We start from the raw sequence: 17,065 nt of genomic DNA on the forward strand, positions 1-17,065 counted from the left end.
GTGTAAAACAGGTTTGTGGTTAAAACCCAAATCAAGGTGTTAGTAAATTCGGGACCAGGTTTAGCTGGAACTCCTCCATCTTTTCTATGTGAAATTACTGATGAAGAAATTATTGCACTGAATGGATTAACTGGTGAAATAATACAAAGTAAGCAAACTGTTTTCTGAAATGTTGTTGCATAAGGAAACAATTAATCTCTCCCATACACAACCCAGTCAGAAAGAGTCAGTTTCCTAAAGTGGCCCAGAAAGTTGCTTAATCTGTTATAGATAAACAAATATGAACCTGACTTCAGAATGGATTTTGATGCATTGGTCCTATGCTAGCAGTAGGAGTCAATTCTCTGGTTTCCAGGACCCTAGAAACCAATTTAGCACATATAAACATCATCAAAGTGGTCCAAAGGGGATTCAGTTACTATCATAACTTGGAAGTCAGTACATTTTTAGGGCTGAGCGCACAAGCCCTCCTTCCCTGTTGTAATCTCTCTTGGGATTTTAAGCACGCCCATGTCACTCCTGTCACTCTCATTGGTTTTTGGTCTTGGCTTTTAAAATCCGGTTTATTTCAGTAGTGAAAGGCATGCATACATCATGCCTTTTCCCGTGTTTAGCCCGCCTCGAGCGCACCGTCCAACCACTGAAAACATACGAGGCTCCACGTTTCGAGTCTGGTTTCTGCACTACTTTATCTTTTTATTTTCCACACAGCGCAATTGCATTTTTTTTTTCTTTCAATTTATGTGGCACGAAAAAGAGCGGTTAGGAGTTTAAAACGCTAATAGCTCTAACTTGAGCAAATGCGAGACCTGTTGTATTGCAAATGCTTATTTACTGTTGAGTTATCTTCCACTGTAATAATGGAGGTTAGCAAGTGCAGGACAGTCAACAAAAGACAAGCATCAGTAAAGCCATACATTAAATCTAGTCACTAGTCTGCTCTATTAAGCTCCCACTGTGCTCCCTTTATTGGTGTGCACGCCTATACCTCTATCAAGCAGGAAGTGGTCATAGTACTTAGTGCATCGCGTCCAGTTCCTGACACTCTTGCAGGGTCCTATCCTCCCAACCTAGATGTCCTCCTGTCAGCATAAAAGACCGATCTGTGAAATATCTCTGATAAGTCATTGCTGTATTTTTGCAGTGCATTTTGATTGAGTAAACTCAGCCAGAGACTGCTAGCTGTTGGCCCCCGTGGTGTTGCTTATAGGGTCCTCTTTGTTCTCATCCTCGCCTGGTGAGGAAAATCAAATTACAGTCTTAAATTGCAAGACCTCATTTGTGGTGCTGACGTCTGGTATGGTACTGGTGAATATATTGCCTTTGTCAGCAGAGATGTTCAGTAGTTCTATTTCATATTGAGAGCACAATTTTGTTTTATGGTGTTTTTGCAACATCACACATTCACAGTTGTATGTCATCTTTTGGAACCGGCAAAAAGCATCAGTTTTCTTTTTGTCGCTGTATATTTGGCCCTGATATTGTTTAGAATCCTCTGAAAATGATGTCCATTAGGAAAGATTTGTGTAGGATGATTGATTTAAAACAGTTGCACATGATTTAAACATTCCCTTTGAGGTCAAAGAGATGATTTTCTCTAATGTCATACAACCAAGGGCTTGAGAATTTTTTGCAAATAATCAACGGTGCAAGATGGAACATTGTCTGATTAGACGTACTGAGGTAGGCCCCAAGCAAGGAATATGTTGATGAGAAGAATTTTATTTAAAGGCAACCACGACTATTCATCTAGTATTACAATAGGACATTTTCTAAACTTCATGGGCCCTAGAAATCAATGGCCTCTAAGTCCCATGCATGAGCAAGAAGGGTGATGATCCGTAGAGGCAATTGTTTACAATAGTGGTGCATTAACACAGGTGTCATTGTTGTGGTGACGCCTCTCGCACCATTTTGTCCAACATTGCTCTTTCTCTCGCTGCTCTTTATTGGTAAAAAGTCCCCCATGTCACTCGTGTCAGAACTAATGTTTGTGTCCATAAACTCTTGATTAAGAAAGAAGCGGTTTATGAGCTGCCATCAAAGGTGCCTTGTGAATGTTGCTGAATGATCTGACTTCATTTTGCCCATGCACTGGGGCATGGTTATTCAATCATTAGGCTATATCTACATTTGTTATGAAATTGACTGTTTGACTTGAAATAGGTTCTCATTCATGTTTATGAAATCTTTAACTTGCTGTATTGAAAGAGTTAGTAGAGCCACCAAGAGGTGAAATCAGTAACCAGAATGATTATGTAGATTCCAGAGGGTAGCTTAAAAGGTAATCAGATAGCTTTGGGTGTTTGCCTGACGTTCAAACCCAATTAACTCAGTCATATGCTTGTGATCATATTAGTCACTGCTGTAATCCTAAATGCATATCGGCCTATGGATGAAGAGGTCTGGCAACACTTGATAGTTTGTGATGATGGGGAACAGATTATAGTGTTGACATGTCCATGCTAACTTCAAGCTTTCTTTCTCTGGCTATGAGTATGCTCTATCTACTTTCAACAGACTTCTTCTGACTTATTGCATTGAACTGCATATTACATGTCCCGGCAAGGTGCTGAAGTGCACTATCAGACAGATAGCCGTTTGCCAAGATCTGACCAGCAATGCAGCCGCACTCCCGCCGCGGTCATTTTGAGATCCCCGCTGGGCCGGCGGGCAAAGACCTCGTTTCCGCCCGCCGGCCCAGCGGGGATCTCGGGCGCAACACAGGAGCCGGCTCCAAATGGAGCCGGCGGTGTTGCAGCCGTGCGACGGGTACAGTTGCACCCGTCGCGCTTTTCACTGTCTGCGCAGCAGACAGTGAAAAGCTGCACGGGCCCCAGGGGCCAGCGACTCCCCGTACCGCCAGCCTTTTCCTGGAGGTTCAAACAGCCAGGAAAAGGCTGGCGGTAGGGGGGACTCGTAATCCCCTGGGCAGCGCTGCATTGTGGCAGAAAACCGGCGGCCCTGTGGTGCGACTGCGGCGCTTCCGCCGCAGTCGTAATGACCCGGAATGCACCGCCAGCCTGTTAGCGGTGCTTCCGTCACAACAGCCCTGGCGGTCTTGGATCGCCAGGGTTGTAATGATCCCCATAGTTTGCTACACCTTAGGACGGATGGAAGGATATTGAATTTCACTGTTGCCTATATGGGGAGTATTTTGACAACGTGTGTGACGACCACATTGCTGAGCCAACTCCTATTACCCCTTGGTGCCCTTATGCGGCAAGTGGACCAAAGAGGAGTGAGAGACTGAACGCTTGAGCTAGATGAGCAGTGCACTGGACTTCACTGTAGGAAAGTACCATCTTGCCTGGCATGTTACCCCCATTTTTACTTGTGTGTCAGTTTGTTATTGCCTGTCTCACTGGGATCCTGCTAGCCACGACCCCAGTGCTCATAGTTGTGGCCTGAATGTGTGTTCCCTGTGTAGTGCCTAACTGTGTCACTGAGGCTCTGCTAATCAGAACCTCAGTGCTTATGCTCTTTCTGCCTTTACAATTGTCACTGCAGGCTGGTGACCATTTTCACCAATTCTAATTGGCACACTGGAACGCCCTTATAATTCCCTAGTATATGGTACCTAGGTACCCAGGGTATTGGGGTTCCAGGAGATCCCTATGGGCTGCAGCATTTCTTTTGCCACCCATAGGGAGCTCAGACCAATATTACACAGGACTGTCACTGCAGCCTGAGTGAAATAACGTCCACATTATTTCACAGCCATTTTACACTACACTTAAGTAACTTATAAGTCACCTATATGTCTAACCCTCACTTAGTGAAGGTTAGGTGCAAAGTTATTAAGTGTGACGGCACCCTGGCACTAGCCAAGGTTCCCCCACATAGTTCAGGGCAATTTCCCCAGACTTTGTGAGTGCGGGGACACCATTACACGCGTGCACTACATATAGGTCAAAACCTATATGTAGCTTCACAATGGTAACTCCGAATATGGCCATGTAACATGTCTAAGATCATGGAATTGTCCCCCTATGCCAAATCTGGTTTTGGGGTGCCAATCCCATGCATTCCCGGGGCTCCAGTATGGACCCCTGGTACTGCAAAGCCAGCTCTCTGGGGTTTTCACTGCAGCTACCACTGCTGCCAACCCACAGACAGGCTTCCACCCTCCTGGGGTCTGGGCAGCCCAGTCCCACGAAGGCAGAACAAAGGATTTCCTCTGAGAGAGGTTGTTACACCCTCTCCCTTTGTAAATAGGTGTTAAGGGCCTGAGAGAAATAGCCTCTCCTGGCCTTTGGAAATGCTTTGAAGGGCACAGATGGTGCCCTCCTTGCATAAACCAGTCTACACTGGTTCAGGGATCCCCCAGCCCCTGCTCTGGTAAGAAACTGGACAAAGGATAGGGGAGTGACCACTCCCCTGTCCATCATCACCCCAGGGGTGGTGCTCAGAGCTCCTCCAGTGTGTCCCAGACCTCTGCCATCTTGAATCCAGAGGTGTGAGGGCACAATGGAGGCCTCTGAGTGGCCAGTACCAGCAGGTGACGTCAGAGACCCCTCCTGATAGGTGCTTACCTGACTAGGTGGCCAATCGTCCTCTGAGGGCTATTTAGGGCCTCTCCTGTGGGCTTCTCTTCAGATAACGAATGCAAGAGCTCACCAGAGTTCCTCTGCATCTCTCTCTTTGACTTCTGCCAAGGATCAACCGCTGACTGCTCCAGGACGCCTGCAAAACTGCAACAAAGTAGCAAGAAGACTACCAGCGACATTGTAGCGCCTAATCCTGCCGGCTTTCTCGACTGTTTCCTGGTGGTGCATGCTCTGGGGGCTGTCTGCCTTCACCCTGCATTGGAAGCCAAGAAGAAATCTCCTGTGGGTCGACGGAATCTTCCCCCTGCTAATGCAGGCACCAAACTTCTGCTTCACCGGTCCTCTGGGTCCCCTCTCATTGTGACGAGCGTGTTCCCTGGAACACAGGAGCTGGATCCAAGTGACCCCGACAGTCCAGTCGTCCATCTGTCCAAATTTGGTGGAGGTAAGTCCTTGCCTTCCCACGCCAGACAGTAATCCTGTGTACTGCGTGAACTGCAGCTGCTAGGGCTTCTGTGCACTTTTGCAAGGAATCCTTCAGGCACAGCACAGCCCAGGTCCCCAGCACTCTGTCCTGCATTGCTCATCTCGCTGAGTTGACCACCGGCTTTGTGGGACCCTCTTTTGTAGTGTTGAGACAACCGCTGTGCTCAGTTTTCTTGAACCCGTGTACAAGTACTTCTGCGGGTGCTGCCTGCTTCTGCGTGGGCTCTCTCTGTTGCTGAGCACCCCCTCTGTCTCCTCGTCCAAGTGGCGACATCCTGGTCCTTCCTGGGCCCGGGCAGCACCCTTCTTCTTCAACCGCGACCTTTGCAGCTAGCAAGGTTTGTTTGTGGTCTTTCTGCATAGAAACAACTCTGCATCCCTCAGCACGCCGTGGGACATCTTCTGTGCAAAGGAGAATTTCCTGGCATCTTCCGTTGTTGCAGAATCTGTAGCTTCTTCCACCCGGAGGCAGCCATTTTGCACCTTCATCCGGGGTTTAGTGGGCTCCTGCCCACCCTGGACACTTTTGTGACTCTTGGACTTGGTCCCCTTCCTTTACAGGTCCTCAGGTCCAGGAATCCGTCTTCAGTGCTTCGCAGTCAGTTGTGGTCTTTGCAGAATCTCCTACCACGACTTTAGTGTGTTTCTGGGGAAGTAGGTTAACTTTACTCCTACTTTTCAGGGTCTTGGGGTGGGGTATCTTGGACACCCTTAGTGTTTTCTTACACTCCCAGCGATCCTCTACACACTACACTAGGCCTGGGGTCCTTAAGTGGTTTGCATTCCACTTTCTTAGTATATGGTTTGTGTTGCCCCTAGGCCTATTGCATTCTATTATATTCTGCAGTGTTTGCACTACTTTTCTAACTGTTTACTTACCTGATTTTGGTTTGTGTATATATTTTGCGTATTTTCCTTACCTCCTAAGGGAGTATATCCTCTGAGATATTTCTGACACATTGTCACTAAAATAAAGTACCTTTATTTTTAGTAACTCTGAGTATTGTGATTCTTATGACATAGTGCTATATGATATAAGTGGTATAGTAGGGGTTTTGCATGTCTCCTAGTTCAGCCTAAGCTGCTCTGCTATAGCTTCCTCTATCAGCCTAAACTGCTAGAACACTACTAATCTACTAATAAGGGATAACTGGACCTGGCACAAGGTGCAAGTACCATAAGGTACCCACTATAATCCAGGCCAGCCTCCTACATTCACGTGTCACGGCAATCATGTATTTATGCTTTTCTCTGGAGACATATGAAGTGGAGTGAGAAAGATGTTTAGCCTAGCATTGTTGCGGAGTAGTAAATTCTGGTTCTTGAGGGGGTATGGTCCTCATTCATCTATTCGCCATTCTTCCCTCATTTAGGCAGATGAATCTGTTCATTAGTCGGTGTGACACATCATCATCTGTGAGGGAGGAACAAGTACTTTACATCCTTCCTGAAATTCAAATTATTTTGAATATTTCTTGCATTTGCAAGGAGAGGACGCCGTGATTTTGCAGCCAATACAGACAATGAGATTTAAACAATCTACTTGTAGGGGAGAATGATCAGCCAAACTGTTCATCTAAAAACGTGTTCTGTTGTCTATCTCTGGAGTTTCATTTGAATGAAAAGTTGGTCCTTATAGTGGATTAGCCTTAGCTGTGGATGGCCATGTGTTTTTAAGGTGGAGCATCGTGCCCTAGAGAACCAGTGAAGCACTGGCAGCGATAGTGTTGAGCATTCCAATGGGTGGAAATGAAAACAGTGCCTTGCTGCTACACTTTGGATACATTGCAGACTTTCAGATTAGGAATAGTGGGCCTCTCAGGTAGGCACCATTTGCATAGCAAAGTAAAGACAAGACTAGGGAGACAGTGGCCTTCAGCTTCTACGGAGAAACTACATGAGCAGAGACAGATGAAAAAGTCTGCAAGGTGTAGAACGTGTTTTTTGTGACTTCGTTCACTTAGATTCAACGGTAAAGCAGGAGTGCATAATAATTCCCAGACTTCTTACCCCCGCTTCATATTAGAACTAAACCTAACCTGCTAGCATTCGAGAAGGAATTAAAAACCTGGTTATTCTCCAGTCAAGGTTGTTTTAATGTTTGTCTCACTCAGAGCTAGGTCCTTGACACCTCTGGGTATTTGTTTGCGCTTTAAAAGTCTCTTTTACATTACATATTACTTTAGTTTACGGTACAGCTGGAGGTTTGAGTTCCTAATGCCAAATAACTATAATTTTGTAGTTTTTGATTTTTATAGTTTTTTTCCATTATGTACAGAGTAGGGTCTCAATTTGGAAGACTTTGATGGCTTGGAGACAGTGGTTCAGTCCTGGGCAGTCTACAGCCTTTTATTTTATGTTTTTTAAGTTTTAGGATGAAATGGGTCCTGAGCATAACTGGTGCAAGTTAGGCTGAGTAACATAGTCAGGATTTGTGCGATGCCCAAGACCTAAAGTATTCCTGAATCAATGTTGAACGGAGTTGATGCTTCAACACTGTTCAAGTTTCTTTAGTTGCAGTAGTATGGTGTAGTGGTGTACTGTGTCAAAACTAGTGGACAGTTTGAGTAGTGATAGTGAAGTCACACATTTCTGTTCACTGTTTGTTTTCACATCAGACCAAATGGAAATCAGTGCTGGTGATCGATCAGCAGCTGGCTTTAACTACTGGTCCGAGGGTCTTTTTTTGATGATTGGCCTGATGTAAGAGTCTGAGAGTATAGAGAGGGACAGGCAGAAAATAGTGAGTTGATGAAGGTGGTTTCTGCTGTGGAGGACACATCTATGGATATTAAGATGTGCTGGGTAGATGGCTTGCTTGCCTCGATCGGTTCCTTGAACTCAAGAATAGTTTGAAGGAGGCCAAAGACTGTTAACTGCGTAATCCCTTTCTCTTGTTAGTGCTAAACTCATTAGACTGGGTAGTGGGCATTTTGATTCTCTTGATTTGTGATGGCATTACAGAAGACTTGGAAGAACATGATTTTGGTGGCAGTAGACTCTGGGCTGCATGATTCTGAGAGAATACTATGGCCCTCATTACAACCTTGGCGGAGAAGCGGCGGTCTTACCGCCAACAGGCTGGCGGTAAAAATTTTGAAATTATGACCATGGTGGTTACCGCCATGGTCATCCGCCACTTCTCCAATCCGACCACCAGGGCGGCGACGACCGCTGGGTTGGAGACCTGGGTCTCCAGCCCGGAGGTTGTCACAATACCGCCGGCGGTATCATGACCTGGCTGACCGCCATGGATTTCATGGGGTTAGAACTATCAGTGCCAGGGAATTCCTTCCCTGGCACTGATAGGGGTCTCATCCACTCCCCACCCAGAGTCCTTCCCCTACACCCCCCACCACCCCTGCCAGCCCCAAAGGTGGCAGGACCCCCCTCCCCACCCCTACCCCCAACATTACATTACACATTCACACCCGACACGCACGCAGGCACCCCCAACACACATACCCGCACACACACCAACATACATGCCAACAGCCACACACACAGTCATACGCACACACCCACATTCAGACATACACGCACACATCCATAGACATACATGCAGACAGACACGCACACATTTCCATTCACACTACACCCCCGCATGCATGCACGCATTCACACACCCCCTCTACATACTCACATGCACACCCCCATGCACGCACACATCACACAACACCCCTCTACCCCCCTCCCCTAACGGACGATCAACTTACCTTGTCCGTTGATCTTCCGGGAGGGGACGGGATCCATGGGGGCTGCTCGCAGAACGTGATTCGGTGGGCGGTGTTCTGTTGACGTGGCGGTGGAGGTGGAGCAACCTCCACTTCCCCGCCGCCCGCCAGTATGGCTGCTGGCGGCTCTCCATCCGGAAAAGGACGGAAGGCTGCCAGCAGTCATAATACGCCGAGCGGAAAACCGCCACCACTGGCGGTCTTCAGCACGGCGGTCCCTCGGCGGTCTTGTGAAAAGACCGCCAAGGTCAACATGACCCCCTATGTAATTTATTGAAAGGGCATTTTAAAGAGATGAGTAGAACTGTTTTAAATTCCTAACACATGATTTGTATATCTTGTTTTAACACTCAAGGTGTGTTATGTAATTTTGGTAGTTTGATTTCCTCTGCTGGCACCTTAAACCCCACAATTCTGTCTGGAGCTTCTTTACCTTCTGGTAAACCATGTCGTCATCTGTCAGTGGGTGGGGTGTGGAGGTCTTCAGTTCACATAACCCTTTGTAATGCCAGTTGTAGAGCTACTTAATGTCTATTTGGCTGTGGGGAGTGGTGGTGATGAAATGGGAGGTAACTGCTAGGAACTTGTCCCTGATTCCAGACTTGTTATGGTGATATGTCTTAGTGGGACTAATATTGTGTCCACAGACAAGATAGGATAGGTAGAGGGCATCTAGAGTTGTTGTGAGGAACCTTGGTAGGGTGAAGTGTGGATGCTTGCACCAGATATTCAGATCTAACGGGAGGGAGGGATTGTTGTGGTTTACTATGATGTCTGACATCTAGGAAGATGTTTGTGAACCTTCGGTTGATTGGCAGAGGTATGAATATCAATAGGAATGAACAGGAGAAAGTAGGTGAGGACTGTAAGAGAAGATAAGTGAGGTACTGTAAAAAAAAAAACATAAGAAATTCACATTTCTGGAGTCACAGACTTTAAAGCTTGTGGTCTGTAAGTCGTACTTGCAAATAATGCAAAACTTTCACTGGTATTTTTGTTTCGCTTGAGGTGATTTAGTGTAAGCATTTGATATCCAAATGGGAAGGTGCCATGGAGGACCTAGGCTGTGTTATTAACTATCAAAGGTTTGATGACGATAGTAAGTCTGGATCAGAGTCAAAGATCCGGTTGTAGATGTTTAAGCAAAGGAGAGACTGAGGTGTGAAGAGGTTGAGGTATTCAGTAGTAATGGGCTGTTGAGGTTCAGGAGTAAGACGAAAGCATGCAATGGTATTTGTGATAGAGTTGGAAGGTTTATTGTCTTCCTCCAGGATGTCGAGAAGGGCCTTTATAGTGTTACGAAAAGTAGGAGATGAGGTGGGAGAGGTTGGTCGTAGACAGAAGACAGATAAAATGGCTTAGAATGTGGGTTAGAACTGGAACATCCATGGTGAGAAGAGCAGAGGATAATGCAGAAGCAGAAACAGAGGTGAGTGGAAGGCTGAGCAGGCAGGGGGAAAAAGAGTAGATCAGTGAGCCTAAGAATGCAATACTTGCTGGATAGGTCATTTATGGCAGAGCCTGCACCTTCTTTATATGGCACCAGGATGGCATTCAAAACCATCATGCAGGATGGGCTCTATATTCTGTGTTTAGTCAGGTATCTACGAGTGCTATGTATGTGGCTGCTTACCCTGCTTGCAGAATTGGAAGTGAGTTGAGCGTTTAGTTAGAGCCGAAAGACTATCTCAAGTACCTTGCCCCTGTTTTTTCTCTGATGAACCAAAAGAAACAGTTACTTATCTTCAGTCCAATATTTCTGGTGGATACTACAGTTTCCCACAGATTGCCTATCTTATAATACCCTCCAGTTGCCATATTAGATTTGGGAACTTTTTTGGCAGCAATAACTCTCCAGTGCCACCAGGTAGCGCTCGTCTTGTATGTGATGACACAGGAGTATAAAAGGTGCCAAACCTTGTCTGTTCATGGTTCTCTTTCCAGACCCTATCAGGTGTGCAGAGCAGAACTGAGAGCCAACGACAATGCAGCAAATTATATTTTGCATACCCTTGGATCTTACTAATTATGGCACTAAATCACAGAGGAGGCGGGGGGGGCATATCCACCAGATTGGAAGGAGTCAAATATAGTATAATCAAGTATGGTAAACTTTCAGAAAATGCATCAATAGTGGTGAATTAAACAAAGAAGACTGGTCTGGTCGACACAGAAACTTGGATAAGACAGCCACATTAAACTTTTACAGCAGCCACTCTTCTTGCTTGTTCTTGGTAGACAAATGAAAGGTAAATTCAGTATGTTTCTTGTAACATATGGAATGTTTCATAATATTGAAATGGTTCAATGACATGTTCCGCAAATTATGAATATGATGAACCTCTGAGAAAGCCAGTAGGCTTGTCTTTTACTAATACACTGCTGGACCCTGCTGAACAGCTATTACAAGGAGGTTACCTACTTCCAGTCTACTAAATCTGCTGGTTCTGAATTGTCTGTTGAAAGATTATGTTTATTTTCTTTTCAACTTCCAGAGTCCCAGTGCTTAATTTGTAAATAGAAAAGTGCCGGTGCTCAGAGCTCTCCTCTGAAACACGAGGCTGCTGCAGTTAAATGTGTGAACACGGAATACTGAGGCAGCGTAATCCTGAAGCAATCTCGGGCCTCTTTAATACATTTAAAGCCACTCCCAGCGCTTCAGCTCACTCTTGTAGCGTTCTACTTTCTCCCATTGCGACACGTTTTCGTTTTTCTCTTCCTCCCATGTGTGTCTTTTGTCGCAGCAAATGCTTGAGGCAGAAGACTAAGCCCCGGCCCTCAAAATAAGTGCCGGTGCTCAGCACCGGAATCAACAAGCACAAATTAAGCACTGCAGAGTCCCAATCATATCCCTCTTTTCCTGCAATCTGTATTCTTCAGAGTCCTGATGACCATTTCCATTCAGGTGCGAGTGTCTATATAATTTTCATCTTCTGAAAACCCACTAACAAGACAGAATACTCTAGATGTAACCTCAGCAAACGTCAAATTGCTCTCGAAGTGGACAATATACCCAATATGTAGCCTTCTGAACTGGAAAAAATACTTTAGTTGTGGCCTGGGGAACAGCACAGAACACTGCAAATGCTTCCCATAAGAGTGCAGCAAAAATCAAACAGGCCCTTTCCGATAGTTTTGCCTTTTCCTTTGTTACTAACCAACTCCCTTTTCTCTCCACGTCATTTTGCTCCATATATTGTTTATGCACTTAGAGCAGGAAAAATACCTTTTGATCTCCACCCATTCACTCACTCCCCAACCCACCAGGTGACCCAATCGTGAGGGGTGTTAGGACAGGAAGAGAAGGGGGGAAAAGGGAAAAAGATAGAGATTGAGTTAGTGTGTGTATGTTTGTCTTTTTTAGGGTTGAGCGCGCAGGCGCTCTGGCCCCTGTTATAATCTCTCTGTGGGCTTTTAACCACATCCTTCAGTTTGGTTGGTTAGTGGGCTTGCCTTTTAAAATTCCCCTGATTTCGTTAGTGAAAGGCATGCATACATCATGCCTTTTCCAGTGTTTAGCCCTCCATCGAGAGCACTGGTAAACTACTAAAAACAGACGATGCTCCTTGTTTTCCGCATGGCACCTGGACTACTTTTTCTTTTTATTTCCTACGTAGCGCGATCTCGCTGGGCAGTAGTCAAGCCATTGACCCTGTTACATGAATAATTGCACTTTTGTTGATACGTTTGACTGGGAGCTAACTTCTGTTTCCTTTTGTGTGTCTCCTACACACTCATGGTGGCCATCAGCTTGCTTATGTAAAACTGTTTTACTTTCCATTTTCAGTTTATGTGGCAAGAAAAGTCCGGTTAGGAGTTTACAATGCTACTAGCTCTACTCGAGCAAAGGCGAGACCCACTGTATTGCAAATGCTTGTTGTTTTAGTGGTGCTATACTTATGTAGTATGAAACAGGTACTTCTACTGTTTTCAGAAGAAGAGGGGGGGAGATCAGCTGACTGACAAGGAGTGTGGTTGAGAGCAGAGGGAGGAGGTCAAGGGTGGGCCTAATTCCAGGCAAGCATAAAAAACTACAGCCAGCAGTCCTTGAGAAGGCACCTTCTTGCAAGATGGCGAGCTGAATTAGGAAGTGGCTAACTACATGAGGGAAACTGGGTACAATCTTTGACCATTAGAACGTCGCATGCTATCATTAAGGAAAGTAAGCCTGCCCGTCAGATTATGTGCAGGCAACAAGGGTGGGAAGGTGCCTACCAGGGTCAGAGCAGTTAGTGTGGATAATAAAACAAATTGGAAAATAAAACGAAGCAAATGGGCTATCAATTAAGACAACTGTTATTGCTTGGGGAGGCCTTACAACTATTTATTACTAATAACATTATTATCCTCTGCATACAAACCAAATGGTCAAAATGTAACACAAAATTACATTTGCAAGTAAAGTGATTCTAAATCCTCTGAGACCAAATTGCTAGTTAACGTGGCCTCGCTGAGACAAATGCAAGCGAGCTGTGACCCTTAGAGAAAAGAGGACAAGGTAGTGAGCCTAGGTGGTTTGGAACACCAACTTAGGTAAAAAGGTGGCCCTCACAATGAAAGCAATTACCTGTAGGCGCTCCATGATAGAGTGATAGGGAGGGAGAAGGGCGGCATCAAGATGCTCCACAAAGGACAAGAAGGAGTGTTTGTCAGCCTCATTCGACGAGTGGAGTTCCTGGAAACAGAGTCAGAGCATGTTCAATATAATGCAGTACGCGGAATATTATTTAAAAATGTATCCAGTAGCATCAATTAAATATAAAAAAACTTCAGATATTTTTAAACAAATAAATAATTGCGGCATGATAGTTAACATTAAGGCACTCTGACCTGGGGTGACATTAAATGACTTTAACTCGTATGACATAAATTGTGATCTCTCATGACCTATGACCTTGGTTACATCACAGCAAGTGGCACTTCAAAGTGACTAAGATGAATCATGCAAATGCTAACTGAATAGTACTTACCACTACTCACCACTAAATGACAACCATGCCGTAAAGCATGGCTATCCGAGGCACGAGAAGGGCTTCATTGTCGGTTACCTGAGCACCTCCTGGAGTTTATGTCCCACTTTTACAATCTATCAGTGGGATGGACATAGACGAGTAAAGAGAGGGCAGCCCAGGAACCCACACATATTGTGGTAATCTTTCTCAATTGGAAGGATCAGGCAAATCACCTTCAGCCCTGGTGCAGGAACAGCTCTAGCTCTTGTAGTCTGTCACAGAAGCCAGAATAGACTGCAGGTGAGTGGGGAATGTGAGAGAGGACATGCATCAATCTCCCCTATTTGACTCGATGAAAATGCACAAAAAAGTCAGCAAATGTTTAACCTGCTAGGTAGAAATACGTCTAAAGATCTGCGCCCTTACTAATCGTATATTTCCTCAGCCCCTTTCCATTCTCCCAAACCTAAAAAAACAATAAAATACTCGACCAAACTTCCGGAGAGATTTTAGCAATATAACACAGGAAACTCATTTAATAGAGGAATATACAGGAATAGGTGGCTTGTAAATAACATCATGAAACCTACTGGCATATAGTGGAAAGAAGAGGAAAGCAAGATCCAAGAATGTGAATGTAGATCACAGGAAAACTAATCTAAAACGTAATTAAACATGTATACACAACAACATGAAGGGGTTACTTACTGAAAATAATTAAATAAAAGTAATTTTGTGAAGGAGAGTTCCCAACATTCCAAATACCTGCATAACATTTAATAATGAAGATCCACACCCAAACTTCCAATTATGGCATCAAGAATGTGCTGAACTCGCCGAATACTGAATGGCTTTCACGCATTAGAAATCAGAGACTTTGACTTACAGATTGTTTTCTGGACAAGTGCTACTGTTGACCAACTCGATGTCCTACCCAAGGACCAGAAATGTGATGCTATGACCTAAGATAGGTAAAATGACTAAACTCTTAACAATCGAGTGGATTTCCAAGGCTCTCCTGAAAGAAAGAGCCCGAGCTCATCGGACACCTTAACATGGAAAACAAAGAGTACAGCGCTGTCTAAGCTGCTGAAATATGGCTTAAAGTTCGAATTCAATAATAAACTTGTAGGGCACTACTGATTCTTCAAATATGAAAAAATGATTTATTGGCATGACTACGTTTTTTGCCAACGTTACAGGGAGGGCAAACTGAAGCAGAGGGGATATCCAAGATATGGGAGTTGAGAAAAAGCAGTAGCAAGGACACCTATTTGGACAACGATAGCTCATAATCAGTGTTCATATAACGATTGTTCACAACTGTAGTGAGGTAATGAGTCTTTTGGGCGGGCCTAAGGTCTTCGGCCAATTATGCAACAAGTTGTTAAACTATGCCCCAGCAAGGCCAAGACTTTCAGGGGTTCTGCTTAATGAATTTAGGAGATATCTACTGCTTAACCTTTAGCAATGACAACTCAAAAACAGGAAACAATGTCACTCTGTCCTGAATCCAGCCAGTGAGTATGTGTGCGTCATTTCCAAACTGCATACATCGGAATATGTAATCAGTGCGGTACTAATTTTTATCTGTTTGTGTTAAATAATAAAGAATAATCGGGCATACCTTGGTGCGCAAATATACTGCTCAGGTTGGGGTTCAAAAGAAGTGATGGATTTCCCAAAAAATAACGAATTGAGGTTGTTACGTTATGTTAAAAGTATTTGTACGTTGCACGTCACCCAGGGGTGTAGGCCTGCGGGTCCTGGCTAGGACCTTGTCAAAGGCACAGTTCTTGAGTTTCTTGCAAAACTGAAGGAGTGAGGTACCAGCTTTGATGGGGGGAGGTGGGGATCGTACCAGGCATGTAAGCATGCTGTGAGCATGGCTAAACTATTATATATCCGAAGGAGGTGATGCCCTGGGGAAGTGCTAGAGAATGTTTGAGGGTGAAAAACTGTTCATAGGTTTAATGGGGTCCTGATAGTGAAATTATTAATTTAGCATTGAAGTAATCCAATGCTGAGGTCATCGAAAATTCATGTAGTAGTACAGCTCAAAGCCATCCGGAAGGTAAACAAAGTGAACCATACTTTTTCACAACGTTATTGTGCTGCATAATAACTGCAAACTAACTAAATTTAAGGGTAAATGGAGTCTGGGACAGTATGTAGCATAATTGGATCACATGCATGTAGAATAGGTTCTCCTCGCGGGGTGTGGCTTGACGCCGGACTGAGATGGCCGTCACCTGAGGAGCTGCAGTGTGGCTGGGAAGGGGCCCAGCAGTTGTCTACCAGGACACTAACCGGAACGCCTACTCAGCTGCACATGTGGGGAGAACCTCTTCTCTAGAACCAGGTAAATTTTTTAGTCCGCTGCTACACACGGTGTAGTTTTTTTCTCTTCATGGATGGCGGGCTTTCTGACAGAAATGTCGCTACCAGCATTTTGTTTATGAAACTGCAATGGTATTCCACATGCTCGCCCCTGCAGCACCTCATGTTTTTCAGACGTCCTATAGGAAAATATAAGGCGATGGTTCTCCACTAATTCTGGCATTCCTCCGCTAAACTATTCTATTTGTCTATCATAGTGACTGCTCTCTGTCATTTACACACTGCTGCCTTCAGACAACTACTGCGCGCACATCACTTACCTACAGTTCACCTTATGGGGAAAGCTAGAAGCTTTAAACTTCACAACCAACCAGACCTGTTTCCTCTAATAGTTTCAAAATTGACACTTCAAACTCTTCCTCCACATTGAACAATACCATAGAGGGTCCTAAGGGCACTTGTCAGGACTCTCCTACTTCCACAGTTGGTTTGATACCATCTGGTACTTTTAAAATAACTGCAAAACTTAATTTGACACATCCCAACTAGTAAAAGAGCTAAAAAAAGATCCTCAGTCTCCCACAAAGGCTCCTGCTACTATTTCAATGGAACTTATACTTGAGGAAAAACTTCTGATTCTTGATGATTTATGGTCACTTACCGAAGATAGAGTTACTCAAGTGGAACAAAGGTTCAATGATCTCCAGGATACTACAAAGACTCAAACATTCAATCTCAAGTATAGCACTTGAAAAAACATACTGAAAACTTGGAAAAACATAACAGAAGAAACAACCTTCCCATTTATGGTCCGACAGAGGGCTAGAAGGCTCGGATCTCATCTCTTTCTTTCAATTATTCATACCTAAAGCTCTGGATACGCCAGCCTCCCCTCTTTTAAATATACAATGGACGCAGAGACTCAACCTCTCTTCTGGTCATCCATCGTCTTCTCAAAAAACCTAGAGGAACCATCATTTTCTGTTCAGAGTACGCTGACCTC

General features: G+C 44.7%; 1 protein-coding gene across 1 annotated transcript in view; it reads right to left on the reverse strand.

Annotated features, from left to right (window-relative positions):
* Window positions 1–17,065, reverse strand: part of TMEM143 (transmembrane protein 143) — a 242,447-nt gene that overhangs the window by 161,420 nt on the left and 63,962 nt on the right. Inside the window, exon 3 of the mRNA XM_069200678.1 lies at window positions 13,338–13,445. Coding sequence (XP_069056779.1) covers window positions 13,338–13,445 — 108 coding nt within the window. The remainder of the gene's footprint in view (window positions 1–13,337; window positions 13,446–17,065) is intronic.

The sequence above is a fragment of the Pleurodeles waltl genome, chromosome 7 (genome assembly GCF_031143425.1).
Source record: "Pleurodeles waltl isolate 20211129_DDA chromosome 7, aPleWal1.hap1.20221129, whole genome shotgun sequence".
NCBI lineage: Eukaryota > Metazoa > Chordata > Amphibia > Caudata > Salamandridae > Pleurodeles > Pleurodeles waltl.